This window comes from Dermacentor variabilis, chromosome 5 (assembly GCF_050947875.1).
Source record: "Dermacentor variabilis isolate Ectoservices chromosome 5, ASM5094787v1, whole genome shotgun sequence".
Lineage (NCBI taxonomy): Eukaryota > Metazoa > Arthropoda > Arachnida > Ixodida > Ixodidae > Dermacentor > Dermacentor variabilis.
In genome coordinates this window covers 116,406,406-116,429,119 of record NC_134572.1, presented here as the reverse complement: position 1 = coordinate 116,429,119, position 22,714 = coordinate 116,406,406, and the positions used below count along the sequence as shown (strand labels likewise).

The following is a 22,714-nucleotide window of genomic DNA, read 5'->3' as shown; positions in this document are numbered from 1 at the left end:
ATGCCACTAAACCCGAACGAGGCCGGCTTGACCATCACTCAGCAGTAGAAAAAAATAAAACTTATGCACTTTTTTGGTATCGCAGGATACACCTGATCGCGTGCGATAATTGCACGACTGTCGCCTACACAGGTGGCTTCAGCTAAGTCGTGCCAAGGAGGAGGAATAAACTTTGTTAGTAGAAATGAGCCGACGGTAAAATAGTCCGAGGTGGGAGGCGTCCCTAGTCCAGGATGCTGTGGTCCTGAGCCGATAGCTTGGCCGTGCTCACCAGGCGATGCTGGTCTTCAGGGCTCGAGCTTGTCAGCTGGGCCTCCCACTGCTCGACGGTTGGTCCGGTGATGGGCGGTGTCGATGGGTTTTGTTGACATTCCCATACCATGTGGTAGAGGGTATTGGGCGTAGAGCAGAAGGCGCATTTGTAAGTATAGCTCGTAGGATACATGGCGTGTAGCAGGGTGCCGTGCGGGAATGTGCCGGTCTGTAGTTTTCGGAAGATCACCGCCTCTTCTCTTGTCAGCTGGGGATGCGGGGGTGGATAGACCCTCCTACCCAGTCTATAGTGGCTCAGGATATCGGCGTATCTTTTCGGGACGCTATCTTGTTGGTCTACCGGTGCTCGTGAACCCGATGGGTTCATGCCAAAGTCGTGCCAAAAAAAAAAAAAAATCTACGTGCGAGTTGCGAAAATGCAACCAACTGAGTATTGTTCGCTGTCCTCTTCGGCACGTCATACTATATTTTACTGTTAGCTTAGTTAATTAATATAAGATAATTAACTAATCAACATTTGAAACATTTATTCAAACGTAAAACCTTCATTGTGATATCGTAAAGCCTGCAGAGAAATATCAAATGACTTTTTTTTTATCTTGATGATCGCTGCTGTAATTTTAAATATTCCGGCCTGCAAAGAAAGCGCGCGAGATTTGAAAAAAAAATTACCACGTGACTTCGTAGTTAGGCGCAGCGCCGTTGGTACCTTCAAGCGCGCCACGAATCAAAGATCGATGCTGCGCGCCGACCGAAGGTATATAAACAAGTCTTACGTAACGGATGGCTCGAACACAATGGACTTCCACTTTTGCCGAGACATCTCGCCGGTAGAAGCCAGATGGGACTCGCGATACATAGCACATGGTAATTCTTGAAGCTCCATCACAGTTTCTGCTGTTGACGGGCAGCGTAAAGGGCTAGTAGGTTTTTGTGGCGGATGGCGATATATTTGGAGATGACGGGTTGTGCCGGTCGCCTATCATTCTTTTTACTTGCGGTTCATTCATGCCTTCGGTCAGCGTCCTTCGATGGTAGCATGTTCGACGGCACCAACGTCACTGCGCGTGAGCCCGTAGTGACGTGATACTCTTTTCAAATCTCGCGCGCTTTCTTCGCAGCTATAGGGCAAATTTAAACTACAGCAGCCACAACAACAACAACAAAAATATTCGAATATTTCTCAATAGGCTCTATGACTCCACAGTGATGATTTTGCGTCTATATGATTATATTAAAGCTTGGTTGTTTATTTATTGTTAAATAAATACCTAGGCTTATAGCATAACACACCTTGAGTTGCTCTAGAGGAAAGCGAACAATACCAAGTTGGTTGCATTCCCCTAACTCATGCGTACGTTCTTTTTTTTAAGTTTGGCGCCACCTGGCTTAAACACCCTGTATTGTGCTTACGCGACCGTCCTCAGCTGTTCCTGAGGTGTACTTTTGTCTGAAAGGTCCCAGTATGCAAAAATAATTTTGCATTATTATACGGGATAATCATTTTTTTTAATTTTACGGATTTTTTTAAAGTATCGCGTGTGGCATATAGCCTAATTATGTACGTTGAGCTGGATAATTCTAAGAGGCAGGCAATTCTAGCTGGAGAAATCAAAACACATATTTAGCTAATTAACGAAGTATGGCTACTCAACTTCCTAAACAATTCATCGCACTTATTGCAATTTCAGAATTTTAGGCGATCGGGTTCCAAGACGTATCCACTTTAAACGAATTTCCAGGATGGCACCAGTTTCGAGCTATTTTACAATGTGTGGGATGAAATACATGAGCTTGTGCTTCAATGTATAAAAAGCATTTTGTTAGAAGAGTACCTGGAACGACACTGCATTCTTATGGCGAGTTTGATGGCGCATATCTAAAAAACTGGTGTCACTCTGGAAGTTCATTCAAAGTGGATGCACCTTTGAAGCTAACCAGATACAATACGTAAATTGCACTATGGGCGTTAAGTAATTGATTAACGAGATAATTATGGAATTTTTGTTAATTAGTTGGATATGCGTTTTGATTACTCTGGCAACGAATGTCCGCCTCTCTGAGTAATGCAGCTCAAGGACTCGAACTATGTTATCTGCCACAGGCGACTTAAAAAAAATGTCATAGCGCTTAAAAGTGATCACCCCGTATCACCCACGTTTTGGCATCGCGTCGTTAGCTTGGCGGAAAATGGCGGCGATTATTTACGTAGCAAGTTTGGCCTTTCAAATGATTTGAACTGCTTCATCTCCCTCTCAGGCACGCAATCACGCAAGGACATCTTTATGCTTACATGTGTTACGTTTCGCCTACGACGCGCGGTTTAGCCGGCGCGACTGCAACAAAGCGGCCGACATTTTGGCCCGTTCGGCGTCGCCGCTACGCTCCCCGCCAAGCGCGTCCAGGCATGTTCCGATGCCACGTGTCTTCATGTGCGTGTGTGAGTGTATGTGCCATTGTGCCCGACTGGAGGCGCTACGAGAATAGAAGTCACCTTCTCCTCCCAGCCATTGTGCCCGACCAGAGGCGCTACGAGAGTAGAAGTTACCTTCTCCTCCCAGTCATTGTGCCCGACCAGAGGCGCTACGAGAGTAGAGGTTACCTTCTCCTCCCAGTCATTGTGCCCGACCAGAGGCGCTACGAGAGTAGAGGTTACCTTCTCCTCCCAGTCTTTGTGCCCGACCAACGGCGCTACGACAGTATGCGTCACCTTATCCCATCGTACAATCACGTGCTCGTCTATTGAGGGGTTCCTTCTTGCCCTCAACTGCGAGAGTATAAAAACAGCTGCCCCGGACGCCAAAAAGAGGGCTCCGATTTCTTCTGTTGAGTAAAGTGCTCTCCCGTCTCTCTACTTCGGTCAACCTGACCGCCAACTCTTTGCGATGTTAAAATAAACAAGTTGTTTTGTTGTTACCAGTCGACTCATGCTTTGCCGGGACCTTCGGATGCTTCCAGTTGTACCCCAGGCCGCCAGGCCAACGCTACCCTTGGGGCTTGCGACCCAGGTACAACCACGGGCGTCAGCGCCGAGTTCCCAACAGATCGTACCATCGGTGCGACCACAACAACCGTTGCCATCGGTGGGGATCCAAACAACTCGCGCCAGCGGTGCGATCCAAACAACTGTCTGCCAGCGGTGAGATCGCGACAACGGAGGCCAGCAGCGAAGAGATGCAGTTGACTGTATGCTGAGCAGCTCATCGACGATCCGGGAGCAGTGCAACGAGTCCTGTGTGATGACTGGTTGCCTGCAGCGGAACGACTGCGCTGAACTCTTGGCTACGAGGTTTGGTGAGTGCGGGACTTTCTTCTTCTGAGCTTTGCCAGGCTTTTGTTAGTGTCAGAAACAGAGCTGGTAATTGTGGTTGTCATTGCTGCCGGGTTAGATTGCGGCAAGACAATAATAGGCAGTAGAGAAAGCAGCATTCAGAGCAGCCATGGATTTGAAGTCGTTGCGCAAACCGAAATTGCTGGAGCTTGCAAGAGAGTTGGGTCTGGATGTCTCAGACAAACTCAGAAAACCAGAACTGCTAAAGGCTATTCTTGAGTTAGAGGCTGAGGATGACGAGCTGTCGGAATGCCTTGAGACCATTGAAGAGAGGGAGACTGCAAAAAGACAGGAGCGCGAACTTAAAGAGCAAAAAGAAAAAGAAGAGCGTGAACGTAAAGAACAGAAATAAAAAGAAGAGCGTGAACGTAAAGAACAGAAAGAAAAAGAAGAGCGTGAACGTAAAGAACAGAAAGAGCGAGAGCAACAAGAGCGTGACCGTCAACACGCTTTGGAAATGAAGCGTCTTGAGGTAGAGATGGAACGCGCTCGTAATGGAAGTCAGGCACACGGTGCAGGAGAACGCGTATTGTTCAAAATGACTGACCTGATGCGGCCGTTTAAGCTTGGAGAGGACATTGGTTTGTTCCTGGTTAACTTTGAGCGAACGTGCGAGAAGCAGGGGTTCTCTCGGGAAACGTGGCCACAGCGCTTGCTCACTTTGTTACCCGGCGAGGCGGCCGACGTAGTCGCTCGCTTGGATAGAGAGGAGGCAGAGGATTTCGACAAAGTAAAATCGAGTCTGCTAAAAAAGTACCGGCTGTCTGCGGAGGCGTTCCGTCGGAAGTTTCGGGAAAATGAGAAAGGCAAAAGTGAGTCATATACAGAGTTTGCGTATAGGCTTATGTCAAACATGCAGGAGTGGCTCAAAGAAGAGAAAGCGTTTGGTGACCACGATAAAGTTCTGCAGTGCTTCGGGCTAGAACAGTTTTATAGTCGGTTACCGGAGAACGTGCGATACTGGGTCTTGGATAGGCCAGACGTTTGTACGGTGGCTAAAGCCGCTGAGCTAGCCGAGGAGTTTGTGACGCGTCGGGCTCGCGGAGCTAAGGACGGTCAAAAGGGTGAATTTGGCTCGAAGTTTGAGAGGCCGAAGTACACACCCATGAGAGCAAAGGGGAACACGCGTAGTGCGGATGCGAGTGGAAGCAGTGCGACCGAACCTAAGGAGACGGCGGCAGCCGAAGCCGAACGCAGAAAGCGGTTCGAGATGAGGCAAGCGCGCGTTTGTTATACGTGCCAGAAGCCGGGTCACTTTTCGGCGCAGTGTCCGGAAACAACACCAAAAGTTGTGTTTTTTTCAATAGGCAGCACTGACGAGAACATGAAGCTTCTCGAGCCTTACATGCGAGACCTCCTCGTGAACTGGAAAGAGTGCCGTGTGCTTCGCGATTCCGCAGCTACGATGGATGTAGTTCACCCGTCTTACGTAGAACCCCATATGTTCACGGGCGAGTGCGCATGGATCAAGCAAGCCGTGGAAGCTCATAGCGTGTGTCTGCCGGTAGCAAAAGTGCTTATTGAAGGACCTTTCGGAGCGCTTGAGACGGAGGCGGCAGTGTCATCTATGCTGCCCCCACAGTACCCGTACCTATTTTCAAACAGGTCCGATCACCTCCTGCGCGAGAAGGGGCTTTTGTTTGGTGAAGCTAGTGTTCAGGCCTTAACCAGATCGAAGGTTCGGGAGCTCGCTGCAAAGGCGGTAGTTGCGGGGCCGACGTTATCAAACAATGAAAAAGGGTCAGAGGCGCAGCAAGCTGATATTCAGAGCACGCCCGAACGGAATAAAATTGAGTCTGTAACGTTAAAGGCACCAGATACTGGAGAGGAAAATCCCGATGCGGGAAAGTTAGAAGAGCTATCTGCAGATTTGCTCATCGCGCCTACGTCAGACGGACTTGATAGGTTGCTAAAAGGCAGCCGGTCGGCTTTGATAGCCGAGCAAAAGAAGGATGGCAGCCTAGAAAACATTCGCTGCAATGTCAAGGAAGGTATCGCCAGGAAAAATGCGCGTTTTGTGGAAAGAGGTGGAGTCCTGTACCGGAAGTATCTAGACCGCAGAGGAGTGGAGTTCGATCAGCTGATCGTGCCTCAATGCTATCGTCAGGATCTGTTGCGCTTGTCGCATGGGGGTTCGTGGTCCGGACACCTTGGAGTTAAGAAAACTAAGGACCGTCTCTTGCAAGAGTACTATTGGCCAGGGTGTTTTCGGGACGCAGACCATTTCGTGAGGACATGTGACACTTGTCAGCGGGTGGGCAAACCAGGGGACAAATCAAGGGCGCCGTTGAAATTGGTACCTATCATTACGGAGCCTTTTAGACGGCTCGTTATTCATACAGTGGGACCTCTGCCGGTAACAGCCACGGGGTACAGACACATTTTGACTGTGATCTGCCCAGCGACAAAGTTCCCTGAAGCAGTGCCGCTTAAAGAACTCAGCTCAGTTGAGATAGTCAATGCACTACTGTCCATATTTGCGCGAGTTGGTTTTCCTGCGGAAATCCAATCAGATCAGGGCACAGTGTTTACTAGCGCTTTGACGACAACTTTTCTCGAAAGGTGTGGGGTAAAGCTGTTACACAGCTCAGTGTACCACCCACAGTCGAATTCCGTTGAGAAGCTCCACGCCGTCATGAAGCGCGTGTTGAGAGCATTGTGTTTTGAACATCGAACTGACTGGGAGCTGTGTCTGCCTGGGGTGATGTTTGCATTAAGGACCGCGCCGCATGCAGCTACGGGGTTTTCGCCAGCTGAACTGGTGTACGGTCGCTCGCTTCGATCTCCGCTTCGCATGCTTCGAGAATCGTGGGAAGGTAGGGGCGACGACCCAGTCGTGGTGGAGTACGTGCTTAAGCTCCTCGAACGCTTAAGAAGGGCACAGGAGTTGTCAGGTGAAGCAATGGCAAAGGCCCAGCAGAGGGCCAAGGTTTATTATGATCGGACAGCCAGGGCCCGTCGTTTTGAGGTGGGCAATGAGGTCATGATATTGCGCACATCGCTAAACAACAAACTAGACGTGCAGTGGGAGGGCCCAGCACGAATTGTTCAGAAACTGTCGGACGTTAACTACGTGGTGAGTCTGCCAGGAAAGCGGAAAGCACAGCAAGTTTACCACTGTAATCTGCTCAAACCTTATAGACAAAGGGAAGCAGTGGTGTGCATGATGGTAAACGTTCCTGAAGAGCTTCCGGTCGAGCTTCCGGGACTAGGCTCAGTGAGGAACAGGGAAGACACCGGTCAAGTCATTAGTGACTTAGTCAGTGGAGCATCGCTGTCGCCTGAGCAGAAAACCGAACTACACCAGCTCTTACAAGAGTTTCAAGGTCTGTTCTCTGAGAGGCCTGGTAGGACTTCTGTCTTTACTCATGATATAGAACTTACCTCCCCAGAGCCAGTACGATCCAAGGCGTATCGGGTGTCACCCCGCCAGAGCGATATTATGGAGGCTGAGGTAAAGAAAATGCTACAGCTCGGTGTTATTGAGGCAGGTGAGAGTGATTATACCTCCCCTTTGATTTTAGTTGAGGTACCGGGCAAGGAACCTCGTCCTTGCGTCGACTACCGCAGGCTTAATTCCATCACTAAGGATCAAATTTATCCGATCCCTAACATCGAGGAGCGCCTCGAGAAAGTTAGTAGCGCTCAGTTTATTTCCACCCTAGATCTTGTCAGGGGTTATTGGCAGGTTCCACTTACAGAAGAGGCTAGTAGGTATGCGGCGTTCATTTCACCAATGGGACATTCCGTCCTAAAGTGTTGAGTTTTGGTTTGAAGAACACGCCATACTGTTTTTCAAGCCTCATGGATAAAGTGTTGCGGGGACAGCAAGAATTCGCTTTACCGTATCTAGACGACGTAGCGATATTCTCCGCATCCTGGTCTGAGCATATGGCACACTTGCGGGCAGTGCTAACCCGCCTGCGCGAAGCGGGCTTGACAGTCAAGGCTCCTAAGTGCCAGTTAGCACAGGCCGAGGTTGTCTACCTCGGTCACGTGATTGGTCAGGGTCGTCGCCGCCCCTCTGAAATAAAAGTGGCCGCTGTGCGAGACTTTCCGCAACCGCGCACAAAGACCGATATTCGGTCGTTCTTAGGTGTCGCCGGCTACTATCAGAGGTACATCCCCAGGTACTCTGATATCGCGGCTCCCCTGACGGATGCTCTAAGAAAGACAGAGCCTCAAACAGTCGTCTGGGACGAGACAAAGGAAAGAGCTTTTAGCGCCCTAAAGAGTGCCCTAACAAGCCAGCCTGTGCTACGATCGCCAGACTATACAAAAGGGTTCGTTGTTCAGTGCGATGCTAGTGAGCGAGGCATGGGCGTTGTACTGTGCCAACGGGAAAATGGAGAAGTAGAACACCCCGTCCTGTATGCTAGTCGTAAGCTTACCAGTCGTGAGCAGGCGTATAGCGCCACCGAGAAAGAGTGTGCGTGTCTCGTGTAGGCCGTTCAGAAATTGTCATGCTATCTAGCCGGCTCGAGGTTTATCATTGAGACGGATCACTGCCCTCTCCAATGGCTGCAGACCATCTCTCCCAAAAATGGCCGCCTCCTGCGCTGGAGCCTCGCTTTGCAACAATATTCCTTTGAGGTGCGTTACAAAAAGGGGAGTCTCAACGGTAACGCCGATGGCTTAAGTCGAAGCCCCTAACGTAGGAATCAGCCTCAAAAATTGTTTGTTACTGATGTTTTTCTTCCTGAGGCAGGATTTTTTTTAACATATTGCTTTTGTTTAGTGTTTCAAAGTGATGATATGCTTTCTAGTGCAATTTTCCAATTTGTGGACGCGTTCTGAGTGATGCTAGACTACTGTAAGGAACTAAGCAGTGGTATAAAAAGGGGAAAGAGCCTGGCAGGGCTTAGTGAGGGTTGTGCCGTGCTTGCTGACTGAGCGGTTGAGTTTCAGCGTAGTTCTAACGCTTGCCGGGAACGAGAACAAAAATGTGAACTCTCCCTAAGTCACTTTGCAGTGTCCCGTGCGAACCTGAACGAGAGAACGAGGCCTTCTCTGTGCGCTGCGCTCAAGAAACGTCGAGGGACGCCCGACTTCGGTTATGAGCATCATCGAGCGACATCCCTCCGGACAGCGGATGCAGTCCCCTGTCCATCGGGATCTCCTTCCCCCGGCGGGGCGGTCTGTTACGTTTCGCCTACGACGCGCGGTTTAGCCGGCGCGACTGCAACAAAGCGGCAGACATTTTGGCCCGTTCGGCGTCGCCGCTACGCTCCCCGCCAAGCGCGTCCAGGCATGTTCCGATGCCACGTGTCTTCATGTGCGTGTGTGAGTGTATGTGCCATTGTGCCCGACTGGAGGCGCTACGAGAATAGAAGTCACCTTCTCCTCCCAGCCATTGTGCCCGACCAGAGGCGCTACGAGTGTAGAAGTTACCTTCTCCTCCCAGTCATTGTGCCCGACCAGAGGCGCTACGAGAGTAGAGGTTACCTTCTCCTCCCAGTCATTGTGCCCGACCAGAGGCGCTACGAGAGTAGAGGTTACCTTCTCCTCCCAGTCTTTGTGCCCGACCAACGGCGCTACGACAGTATGCGTCACCTTATCCCATTGTACAATCACGTGCTCGTCTATTGAGGGGTTCCTTCTTGCCCTCAACTGCGAGAGTATAAAAACAGCTGCCCCGGACGCCAAAAAGAGGGCTCCGATTTCTTCTGTTGAGTAAAGTGCTCTCCCGTCTCTCTACTTCGGTCAACCTGACCGCCAACTCTTTGCGATGTTAAAATAAACAAGTTGTTTTGTTGTTTCCAGTCGACTCATGCTTTGCCGGGACCTTCGGATGCTTCCAGTTGTACCCCAGGCCGCCAGGCCAACGCTACCCTTGGGGCTTGCGACCCAGGTACAACCACGGGCGTCAGCGCCGAGTTCCCAACAGATCGTACCATCGGTGCGACCACAACAACCGTTGCCATCGGTGGGGATCCAAACACATGCTACGTTTTCTCTAGCGGTTCCCGTGATTAAAATAAATAGGTTGAAGCCACATGGCGATTCTGCAAACGCACTGTCGCTCATAGTGGCGTACTTTGTTTAACTGAACTTGGTAAATATTTTGTATTTCACAGAGAATGAAAAAAAAGAGAACAGCGTTATGCTTATGTACAAACGGTGGCGCATTAATTAGCTGCGTAATTCTACAGAAGTCCCACTATATCTACAATCAGTGCCATGCAGAGTAGAAGAAAGTTCAGTTGCCCAACAGCAGTGCCAGCAGAGTAGGCAGAACGCAAGTTGAACACTAAGTACCAGAGCAGGAACTGTTCGTACTTCGGTCACGCATAGTAGGAACATTTTCTGCGCTTCGTGCAGAAGTGTGGCGTTGGGTGTCAATGCACTGTCAGTTCACTGCAGTCTGCACGTTGCATTACCGAAGAAACGGAACAGATAGCTCACAGCGAAGCGCCGCCGACCGTCTATCCACGTCACACTAACGCGGCGATGGTGCCGCCACCTTTAGCTCGATCCCGTGACCAATAGGACGAACTAGTTGACTCAGCGCAAACTTTCTTTGGGTTTGACAGAGGAGATAGGACGCCATCACGTCTGTTTTTCCTGTGTCTAATAAGTATTGATAAGGCTGTGAGCATGAATCAGACGTCATGACGATTTGAATTCGTAACAACCGTTCGCTTGTTTGCTGACCACTTTCACAGTCGTGTGCTATTGGTCAGAGTTTGTTCTCTATACAAAATCCTCTTGAGCACGAACAATGTCATGAATAGGATTTCCGAAACGAAGTCGCACTTATCTAATTGCGTTTATTTCGGTAGCCTTATCGGTAACCGATACACGGACAGATGACCCTTACATATAATCCGTATTTAATGAGCGTCAACATATTGAACTCGTTTTCACTGTGGTGTGAAAAAGAAAGAAGTTATGATTCACGAACTGCGGTACTTCTTGGGCCCACTGTGACCTCTTAGCGTGAGCACTTGTAGCAGTCACGCGCCCACACTCGCCACTTCTAACATAAAGTTACGTTCGAATCAATTAAGATAAACGGCAACAGACTACAGCTGCAGCCATCCATGCAATAAAGTTAGTGAGTGAGAGCTGGTTGATGTAAACTTATATGAATTAAGAAATCAAGTTAGCTTCTACTTATTTCACGAAAAATTTGTGAAGAAGTACTATGATCATGAATACACTCGATATAGCAACGGTCGCCAATACCTCTTTTGCCTACGGCTTCTAACCTCGTGTAGCTACGTTTTGTTTCATTTCTTTCTGCGCCCTCCCTCTGCCTTTGTAACCTTTCTGTCTTTACCATATAGCCACACCCCAAGGGGCGCATCGAGGTACATATTTCAACAGAGACATCTCACCTGTGCCCATCATACATACCTCTACACTTCGCGTCACGGTTCCCCGATGACTCGTATAGCTCGACACGCTCGACCTATTCGTCTTTCGGTTCTTTCTTTATCTAGACGCTCCTTTGAGCCAGAAACTATATCGCGTTTGTGTCGTGGCGAGGGAATAGCAACAACTCGTAATAGCTGCTGCTCATATACAGTAACACTGCAAGTGCTCACTGTGCTGCTTCATGTAACCACGAGTGAAGAATGCCCGAACCATTCCAACAGCCGCTCGGGGCCAGGCTGACAGCGCCGAACATCGGCTTGTATCTTCAGCGTTTACTCGTAATGCAGAGAACAGATCCCAGTACAAATACCCTTGATGCAATCCCTGTGGTGCTTTTACTGCACCACTTCCATCAAGCAGAAATGGAGCGTGACCAGCGAGCGACGTAAATGTGAAACGTTCAACGAGCCGTTCTTCGCTTTGACGGCGTTCTCGCTCCTTAGCCGCGAAACACTAGCGAAACACTAGAGCCACCGGTGCTCTAATAGTGTTAGGACGAACGCTTGGGCACCTTCAAATGTCTACTCAACAACCGCATTTTGGTATTTCCGGACAGGGCATACAGCGACCTTTCACAGGGCCAACTCAAGAGAGAAGGCCTGCGTTGGCCTTCTAACTAATGCCTTGTGCCCTTAAGCTATTTAATGTTCGCGATTGTATAACGAAAGTACATCGAGGAAGTTCTCTAAACTGTCATCTAACAACCTTAGTAAGACTAGAAAGCAGAAAAAGCTCTCTGTTAAATAAACCAACATATCAATAGCAACTAGTCAAATCTAGCTTCACTTGCCCTGCCGCGTCCTCCGGTGAGTCCAATGCTCTTAACCAAATTGCCGCGATTGATTTCTTGCTCTTGGCCCCGACTTCCACAACTCTTATTTCTCGCCGCCGTCCAGCTGCTCAACCCAAGCGGGCAGCAAGAGCATACCTTGGCGGTTGTCCCTACGCAGTGACAGTTTCCTCGAGGGCAGGGTGTCATTTATAGAAATATTTCATTTTCGTGCGATGTAAGAAAGAGAAAACATGCATTTCTCGTGATGCTTGGTCTGGGTACTCGTTACGTGCGCGGCCGGTGATCACGAATACGCTGACGTTGATGAGGTTTGCATGGCCCACTTGAATAGAAAATGCATTGCCGAGGTGTTTCGTTGCGTGTCCCGCAGGGTTTTCATCCAACTTTCGCGAGTAACGGTGTGGGTGGCGTGGTAGAAAGGGATATATGAAGGGGCTTGGAGGCAGAAGAAGCACCGTTTTATCCGCAGTCATCGCTCATGCCCGGGAGACCGCGCCCTTTTGAAGGAAAGCTGTCTTCCTCTCTTCCACTTTGTGGATGCCGTCCTACCGAGTGGACAACTTGGGTCACTCGGTATGTGCCATTCGGCATGCGACACGGGAGAAAGAAATGAGAAGGAGTGGGCAGCTACAGAATCAGCCGAGTGGGCAGAAAGAAGCAAGCGAGATGGGTCGAGCTACAGGGAATCGGAGAAAAGTGTGGAGACAGAGGTGAAGTTACCAAGATGGAAGCAAAGCGCGCGCTTGAGTGAGAAGCGTTGAGAAGGCTTCTCTTAATGGAGCCCTAGATACTTGCGATTGTTCATTCTTTTTCTTTGGGTTACCTGGTGGTCATTGGTCTTATATAAACTTAGAAAAATACTAGCAGGCCCCGGAGAGCCTTAAATAATTCACTATAACAGCTTTTGTACAATCTGTTTTGGTTTCGTTTCTCAAAAGATGAATGTGTCGTGACGTCAGGACGCAGAATGGGGTCACGTGGAATCGGGACATTGGCAAAGTTTTGACATTCGCTCCGGCTCGCTCGGTCGCCTCCTGTGCTACTAGACTCGTTGTGAAGGCCGATGTAGCAGCATTGCGGACAACCGGGGTGAGTGTCAAAAGGGTTGGAAAATATAGCTGATGATCGGGCATGACTTGCACGATGTCATGGCGAAGATGGCACGATGTGCATGGTACCAGTGATTGAGCATGATGTGAAATTCAAGATTCCCTACTACGCTTAGTATGCTATTTCGACACCGTAATATGTTCCCAATTCGTGCCATGCTTCAGCTTTATCATTCCATTTTTCGATCACATATAAGCTACTGCGCCTTAGTAGGGGCAACAACAACGAATCGCGACATTAACAAGCTCTTGATTTTAAAAAGAGAAAACGTTTCATTGTGTAACTAATGATAACTATTTACATCCCACAGAACCTTACTTCAAGTTAAGGAATTTAGGCATACCGTCTTCTATACCAGTTATATTTTGCAGGTAGAAAAACCGTGAAATTCGTAAGTAACGCATTCGATCGCGTAAGCAGACCCAAGCACGCATGTAACACGTGGTTCGAAAAATAAATGGATGTGAAAGCATCATACAACAGATTATTTTTGGCTAACTCTGAGCTACAGGTTCCTGTGCAGTTAAATCCACTTGAGAGTTGTATGAACGAGAATGCGGTACTATAACGCATGCAAATGTGCGACATATTGTCTCTGATAATTTTTTTTGCCTGTTTAAAACACGTGCAGTTACTCGTTCAGAATGTACGTGCGTGTGTGTATGTGCGCGTGTGTGTGTGTTGGGAGGGGTGAGGGAGGGGGCTCAGCACAGATATATTGAGCTCTTAATAAGTCGCGTGCGGACATTTCTTTATCTTTACTGCTCACCTTTCCTTTGTGCAAGCTCTTCCTTTCGCAGAGATGCCTGGACCGCTGAGAACGCGACGAAGTTGAGGTCGCACCCTGATATGTGTGGTGACGGAGAGGGCGTACATGCTAGTGAATACTTGCTCGAGAGTGGTATAGGGCGCGTTGTGGATGTTGTTGCTTCACAACATGGCATGGCACAAGCATAGGGCACATGGGTACACTGTATGGTGCCGGCCTAGCGGGGGTCGCCTACGCAGCTGTCTGAGCCCTTTCGTCCGTGTGACGTGCATGCTGTATTTTTGTCATAGCTATGTTATTATTTATCAAGGCGTCAGCATTCGCTTTACAAGCGATTTGGCCAATTAGGGAAGACCATTGTGCAGACTCGCATGTTTAAATGGGCGCATAACATGCGCGTGTATTTAGACGTATTCATGCGCAGGGAAGCGCATACACAACACGAATCTCTGACATGCCTATTGGTACTAAATGCAGCGAGCATTTCCCTGCACTTATTGCTCAACGTTATGCTCACTGCCTGGGGGCGGCCCCCTGTCCTCTGTCAAGCTGTACTCTTACAGCGTTCTTGCCAGGGTAACCTTCAGCACTGGGCTGCGCACATGCTGTAAATAAACTTGACTCGTTCGTACGTTGTAGGCAACTTGGGAACAGCGCTAAATGACGGGACAAGAAATACATCTGAGCCCACTCATCCATGTGTTGCGCCCATGCTCCCGAGTTATCAACGGGTGGGAAAACCTCGCAATGTCCTGCTCCCACACGATTACTACCTTCGACGTCATGACGTCATGACACAACAGAATCGCAGTAAATAAAGGGGATGCAGGAAAGCTACTAAAATTAATTATGAGGGCACTCACAGGTTCGTCAGCATCCTTTCTGTTTTTAAGAGTTCCCGGACCATCATTTAAATCAAATAATGGAGAGTCAAAATTATCATGCCACTATTTCTGTAACATTGTTTCTCACATAACATTGGGGTCCACCGAATTTCATTCCCTCTTTTACCCAAATATATTGCCTCGAGATCTGCTCAGATTTGTAAGGAAGTTTTCTCTGTCCGACCCTGTTCATCGCCAGATGGTCAGAATCAAACCGCAGTCCCCCATTACAGTGTACCTTATGATCAGGTCGTGCTTTTGTCACGTAAAACTCCAAAATTTTTCTTTTTTCTTTCTTAAATTCAAGAATCTGGCAATGAAGTTGCCTTGAATCAAATATAAATTTCGCAACAGCTGCGCAGAAATACCTAGGACAATGACAAATAGACGAAGCTGCCAATGACAGAATACCAGGAAAGGAAAGATTTAATGTAATACAGCTATAGGGGTGCTCTAAAATAAACGTTCTTAAATATGAGAAACTGTGGCCATAGTAAGAAGGGATCTGTCGTCTCACAATCATCAAATAATGGGTGCAGTGAGGAGGGTGCGATAGCCACACTGTGAATTTCAAGACAAATACTCGGTAATATATTGTAGTGAAAATGACTTCAGCTCTTTGAGCACGGCAGAAATTTCCAATCCTTTCGGTACTCAGACTGGCTTGATAACAATGGGTTCAAATAGTGTCGCATAATTTCACGCCCCCTGAACCTATGAGTATATTTATTAAAGCTGACGCAGAATGTAGCGGGAGAACAGGACCACTGCATTCGCAAGGCCAAAGTCAAAGTTAAGCAAGCATGTATTTTTTTTTATCCGGCGAAGTATAACCGGCAAGACAGCTTTCTCCTAATGAAGTTCATGCGCGCTGCTGGCTGAATTCATCACAATTCTCCTAAAGTTCCGGCAGCACTATTTTTCACGCTTATACTAATAAAGTATGCACTCTATCTTCTTTAAAGCATTTCATGGTGTTAACATCCGTTACCTTCTATAATCACAGGGAACGAAATCCGACGCAAGAAGACGAATGTGCCGCCAGCCGGCTGCCCGGAAACGAGCACCACGTTATGTACCCAGGTGGCCGACGTAATAGCCCGAACATCGTGCAGCACCTCCGCGGCCCGCTATTCAGCCTCACCATGGCCGCTTGCGGGCACACCCCGCGGCTCGTAAAACTCAACAGGTTATTTATAAAGCGGTGTCATCGCGGTTTCACCAAACAACAACCGCACCAGCCTTTCCCTCTCTTCCAAACGCGGCTAATAAGCGGTTACGTGGCCCCAAGCCTCTCGTCTACACTCTCAACTGCTCTCACCCACTCTCCCCAACAGACGCGCGCGACGCCTGTTCTTTTTAAACTGCCCGTTGGCACGCAACGCACGGCGGCGATTCTTCGGGTCGCGGCAGGTATATACACAGAGTTTGGGCCGCAAATAAAGACAACGACGATTATAAGCGCGTCGCGTGTTCCCGCGGTGAAGAAGGGCGCGCGATCTATAAGACGGTGTCGCGAGGGAACGCAGCAACCAACACTGCCGGGCCGGCCCGATCGTTCCGCCGCGGTTTGATCGGTGTTCCCACACGCCTCGGGCGGGATTCGGCGTCACCACCGGAGGCCCGCAATTACGCGCTCCAGCGACCAGGTCGGATTTCCCCCCCCCCCCCCCCCAGCCACGACTGCTGCTATACCAACGTCGCTGCAGCCGTTTCTTAACAGCTTCTGGAAAGCCGTCGACTTGGTTCGTTCGGCGCCGCGACCTCGATTGCCGGCGGCTTGGCCGACACGTCCACGTGATGTCGACGCACTCTGAGCGGCACGCCGCCGCCGGTAAGCCGTGAAAGCGGTGCCGGCTAGAAAGAGCTGAGAGACGAAGGAAGAGAGAGGAGAGAAACGACGCAAATGGACGATGTGAGTTGGCCCGCTACAGGCGATTCTGCATGCAGGGTGTAGACGATTATTAACGTCGTAAGCTATAGGTAGATCGGCTTGCGCTCGTGGTCACGCACGTCTCGTCCACGACACAAGTCCCGGTAGATGGTTAACGTTACAGATTACTCGCGCGCGGAGTGGCGAGTGCTCAATTGCAGCGCAATCGTCAGCTCTCGCAGCGCCACTTGCAAAGCCACCTAGGTGGCTTTGGCCACTTGGCACGAGCTGGAGAGAAGCGGCTCGGATTCACGGGCAGCGCCTCGTCGGGTCGTCTAACATGCTGCGTCAACAGCTTCCTCTCCCTCTTGCTTGCGCGCACACTGCGCAACTTGTGTCCAGTTTTGTGATTTCGAATAGTCATATAGCGCGTACATACATTACCAAAAGCGCTGACCATACGTTCGGATATCATCATCATCACGTCGGAACCAGTGGCGGGAGCCGCTAATCTGTATAGGAAAAAGGTTTCGAGGGGCCGGCATTTTACATACTTTAGCGCATTCTTTCGAGCTCTTTCATTTAGGCTTACAGTGCAGGGCTCGATATATGTACCTTCACTGTGCAATTCGTCTTATTGCCTCAGTTTTACAGGCATGAGAGTATGAATGCTGCACGCGCCATCGGGAAACTATACAAGCAGTGCCGCTTTGGGCGTGATGATTGCAAACCTACCACTGTCGTCGCGTGGTACAATAATGTCCTACCGTCACATTTGCAAGACCAGTTTGACTCGCAACTCTGTCGCAAGCAGATAATTGCCTCTGGCTGAGTTGTACGTTCTGTCAACATGTAAACGGGTAACTGCACCACAGGACAAAGGACGCAAAGCACCACGCTTGAAAGTTTTCTCTTTCGTTAATTATCTCGCACGATAGGTTTCATTCGATGTAAGGCAGGAAACGTATTCTTTGAAAGTTGTAGCAGCTACCGTTTCGTTAATTCTTTCACACGCTGATAGGTTTCATTCTATGTAAGCCAGTAAACCTATCCTTTTGCCGTGCCTGGTGAAATTCAGCACTCCGTTTCGATGCTAACCTGCGTTGCACCACTGTGTTGCAATACACCATAATGTAACGTCATTCCATACATGTACCGACAATTCTAATGAATTTTGCATATAGCCATATAACAAACGCGATGCTGGGTGCACCGTGAATCTAACACTTACTACGGCGACATTATTTATTGACAAAAACATAAACTTAATAAACGCATTTCGATTGTGCGTGTGCAACATACGCTACAAAAGTAGGAAATGTGTAGGTTTCAGTGCATTAAACTCCATGCATTAGTGTTACCGGACTTTAAAAATGTTCGTTTGTAGATGACTAATGGCAAGTAGAGGAATCTAACGGGTAAACGACTTCAGCTTACACGCCCCGCATTATTTCACGCCAGAAATTCGTTTTTTTCTCCCATGTTGTCTATTTTCTTTTTCAAGATAACTAGGCGTTAATTATTTAACCCTATTCGCCGTGGATGGGCAAATATGTGTTTGAGAAACGCGCTTTCAATATACACAATGAGTGGCACAAAACATAATGAAACCGAGTTTGTCATTGTACAGTATATATTTAAGAGAACGTCTGTGCTCCACCGTATTGACACTGCCCCTAGACAAAGCGCAGTTATTGCAGTGCCTTCGGTGCGTTGGTTCGTATACGAGTGAATTGGAGGGACTGCCAGGAAGGTTTACGTAATTTTTCACTTTAGCAATTGTTCCTTCATCATGTATACCTACCAATACATGTATAAAAGAAGGGGAAAGTCCGCAGTGCGAGTACCTGTACCCCGTATTGACAAGGCGTTATATATCTTTCCGTGGCTACCCAAAATATCTTACCAATGACGAGTCCACGAAAGCTTTTTCTTTATACCGCTTATGCGAATCTTGGACCAAATCCACAAGTTTTGTCCATCGTAAGGGCTCATTGCCAGTGACTGGCCGCCTTCACTGGTATGTCCAGCATCAGGATTGGCTGGAATTCGCTCTTATGACGAACTTCAGCGCAATAGCTTTCTGTAAATACTGGCCCCGATTCCTGCGCTAAATCGGTCAAACAAACACATTCGGTCTAATCTGCAGAGTACACCAGACCGAAAGGACATGGCTGCAGCCATGCAGTCGCAGATATATGCTGTAACCGATAATGAAGGCACCCTTACTGTCTTCTGTCGTCCTACGCAGACCACCGAGAACTGGCCCGGGCGGCTGCTCCGGCAGCGGGTGATTCGGCTTACGTTCGCCTGCAGTTCGGTGTTCGGCTTGATCGCAAGCGCTGTGGCCGCGGCCGTACTCGCCTACAGCGGCAACCTGCCCGGATTTCGCAAGTTCCCGCTAAGAACCTGCGACTCTGCCGACTGCCTCCACGTGGCCGAAATAATCAGGGCTGCGGTCAACGCGTCGGTCGACCCATGCCACGACTTCTACGAGTACGTCTGCGGCTCCTACGGTGACGTGGCCATGGTAGACCAGATTATGGCGGTGTCTCTACGCACGGACAGCATCTTCAGGGCAGTGCTGAGCGCCTCACTGGCCAACAGGACTACGCCGCCAGTGTCTTCGGCTGGTCGCAAGGCTAACGCCCTCTACAAATCCTGCCTAGATGTAGTTGCCAAGAAGCAGAAGGACCTGCCTGTACTCATGAGGTTTCTGGGCGCCCACGGTTTGGAACTAAGCTCATTGGACGCAAAAGAAAGTGCCCTGGAAGTCATATTCCGGCTGTACTTCCGATATGGCATCACGGCGGTCTTCGCGTTCAACCTGGCCGAGTTCATAACGAGGAACTCCAAGCGCGAACTTCTGCTCCGGATCGACAAAAACCTGGAGGCATGGTATAACTATCGCTCGAAGTTGATACAAAAGAACTCTATCAGCTACTTTATGACCGCGTTCTTGACACAATACGGAGACAAATTGAGCACGATCATGGAGACTATTTACGCTACGGAGACCAAGGCTCACATTGCGTTGCGGCACCTCTCCGCCCGCTTCGGTCGGAACACCTCCAATTTCTACTCGGTGCTAATTAGCTACATTGGCACTCTCACGCCAAATACGGTGACTCGCGAGGAATGGACGCGCTTGATGCTGAAGTACGCCGGCACCCTGTACACGGCCAACGACCGGATCCTCGTGGAAAAGCGAGCGGTGGCCTACCTGCAGACGTTGTACGCAACCATCGGATCGAAGGGGCTCAAGCTCCTAGTGGCCTGGAGCGTACTTCGCAACTACGCCGGATACGCAGACGAGTCGGTGGCTAATTTCCTCTATGGCAACTACGAGCAAGAATGCCTGACGCGGGTAGACAGACTCATGCCAGTGGCCCTTCACGCCGAGCCACTGTTTGCGGTGGCACCTGCCGAGTCAGTGCGAGCGGCGTACGAAATTGCGGCCAACGTCAGGGAAGGAGCTAAGACAATGTTCGCCGACTCTGTGTGGCTCGACAGCCGCGCCAGAGCGGTAGCCCTCAGCAAGCTTTCCCGCATGGTCTTCCACATGGGCTACCCGGACGGCCAGGACTCGCCGTCTGCCCTGGACTCATACTACGATGACCTCGCTTACCCGTCGGGACCGTTCTTCTCTGCGTGGCTGAACGCTTCGCGGCAGCACTTTCGCAAGCTGCTCGACAAGAGCACGGGCCCGGTGTTCGTCGTGAACGAGGTCAACGCCTTTTATGCCACAGGTGCCAACCAGATCGTCGTGCCCGCGGCCTTTCTGCAGCGTCCACTGTTCGTGAGAGACGCGCCGGCCTCGTTCAACTACGGCAGCCTGGGTCACGTCATCGGCCACGAGATCATGCACGCGTACGATGTGCACGGCATCAACATCGACGAGGAGGGGTTCGCGGTCTCCTGGATGCTGCCTCAGTCGTTGGAGCGCTACGAGGACAGCGCCCGCTGCGTGCGGAAAGAGCACGACAGCGTCCTCGCCTGGCGCTCCATGGTTTTGGTGGACGACCTGGACTCGGAGAACATCGCCGACTTCGCGGGCGCCCGCGCAGCGTACCAGGCCTTCCGCAGTCTCTCGGGAAGCGTGAGGTTCGTCCGTGTACCGGGACCATTTTATCCGGAGCAGCTCTTCTTTATCGGCTTCTGCCTCAAGTGGTGCGATAGCCACTTCGCCCGCAAGAGCAGGGGCAGGTACGCACCGGGGTACGCGAGATGCGTGGTGCCCCTCCGCAACATGCGCGAGTTCGCCGAGGCGTTCCACTGCGAGCGCAACGCGCGCATGAACCCGGAGAGCAAGTGCTCCTTCTGGTGAACGCTCGTGCAAACTTATAGCCATTCGACGCGAGGCATCTAGAGTGATGACAGCCGCCTGGGCGTGCACGTCGTCTTGCCTTCTGCCTCCGAACAGTGTCAGTGGCAACCGCCGTCTGTATAGTTACGCACGCTTTGCTGGCTTGGTTTGCTCTGCTGCGAGCTCCTTTTCATTTCCATTGCGTATTACCCCCTGTGAGTTTCGGCCGTGCGTTAAGTGTTGCACGCTTCTCGCCGAGCGTTTTGAATGCCCCCTTCAATTACGCGCTCGGTGTTAATGCGCGCGTGCTTTGTAGAGGAGTCACGCGGTTGAGTTGCACGTCGTGACTCCCGGAAGTCACGCTTTATTCTTCAAATTTCCTTGTCGCCGCGAGTCGTGCTCGTTGGCGCGCGAACACCAGACTACGCCGCCTTCAATTCGTCCGAACGATCGAATAATCTGACGAAATCTGTCACGCACTTTCTTCCGGCCGGTTCTTTCCAGCTCGCGTCTATTTGCATCGAGCCCCACCGCAGCTGCACTTTCTCTAATGGCTGCGTCGTTACCTCCCGGGATAGCGAGCACCGTGCTGCTGGTTGCGCTCAAGTGGCTCGATTCGGAACGGAGGTCTCGCGTTGTTACTCCGAATGTTTACTCGTGATAATTTTTCGCGAGCCACTTTGGCCGCACTGTTGACAACCGGTGCGCCGGTGACCTCTCGACTCCCGTAGCTCGGCATCTGCTCATCATCATCACTGTTGCTTTATGTCCCGCTGAATAAAAACTGAAAGTAACAAGCCGGCGGAAAGTGTTCGCACACCGATGCGCTAAGCGAGTGCGCTGGGGCTAACAGCTTGTATTCCGAGTGCACACCTGTAACATCTCCCTGTGCGAGCCATGGCAGCAGTGTCGGTAATGAAGTATACTCGTTTCCGCCCCAGCAGCAGTCGCATTGACACGTGTTGCCATGAGCTATATGCACTGGCGTAGCAACAGGGGGGGCCGGGGGGCCGTGGGCCCCGGTTGCACGGGGCCAGTAGAGGGGGGGGGGGGTGTCATATACGTCTGAAGACACCCGAAAATTGTCGATATCCCCGCCTTCCTCGACTACACCAGGGGGGGGAGGGGGGGTGACAGAAGAGCTAAGAGCCCCGGGTGCCAGACGACCTAGCTACGCCACTGGCTATATGGCTAATGTGCTTACGTCTTACGTAGTCTTACGTCGTAATCTATTAGCGTAGCACGGTGGGAACTTGCCCACACGCGCCGCGCCAGATGTTTCAGACATGCGGAAAGTTGGCTTCCTTGATTAAACGATGCAGCTCTCCCGCGCTCATGATAAATTCATATACCGATGACCCAATACAGCGTGACGACGCTTCGTGTGATAGGCTGTCAGGAAACAAGCGCCGGTTAGGAACTGCTATACGGAAAACGACTGCGATAACTATTGATCGAGGTAGCCTGTTGTGCATAATATTCACGAATGTCGCGTAGCTCTGATGTTTATTAGTTCCACAGTGCCGATTTTGTTCTCGTACATGACAAAACCTTACGCTATGAGGTTTCAGCTTATGCGGTTTCACTAGTCATGACGAATTTGTTCCCGAAAGTTTGCACATCTAATCTGTCGCATGACTCGTCTTGGACATTTAGAAACGCCACGCGCTCGAATTGCTTACATCTTTCATCGACCCCATTTGGTGCGTGATTTCGATGTTTTCTGTATTTCCTTAGGAAGAAAACAAACGGGGCTGTACGAGGCTTAGTGAAAATCACCAGCGGCATGGCTGAGGCGTGTGGTCATAAGATCGTTAGAAATGGCACTCCGCAAAGCTTCCATTCTTTGCGACTTTTCAAAACGGTTTCGGTCGAGTTGTCATGGTACGCTTCTTGCAGGTGCCTATATACTTGTTGATTCGGTAGACAAGTGTGCCTAGTGTGTGCACAAGTGATGCTAAAGTCGCAGCGTGTTCATTCAAGCACATTAGTGGA

The 22,714-nt window shown here is 50.1% G+C and overlaps 1 protein-coding gene across 1 annotated transcript; it reads left to right on the top strand.

The window, feature by feature from the left end:
• The first annotated feature begins 18,583 nt into the window (after positions 1–18,583).
• On the top strand, positions 18,584–20,740 carry LOC142583627 (endothelin-converting enzyme-like 1). The gene has a single exon (XM_075694119.1). The coding sequence runs from the start codon at positions 18,584–18,586 to the stop codon at positions 20,738–20,740; it is 2,157 nt and encodes a 718-aa protein (XP_075550234.1).
• The last annotated feature ends 1,974 nt before the right edge of the window (positions 20,741–22,714 follow it).

Bases quoted from the DNA above. Each gene is read 5' to 3' on its own strand.
- LOC142583627 (XM_075694119.1), top strand. From the start codon at position 18,584: ATGGCTGCAGCCATGCAGTCGCAGATATATGCTGTAACCGATAATGAA.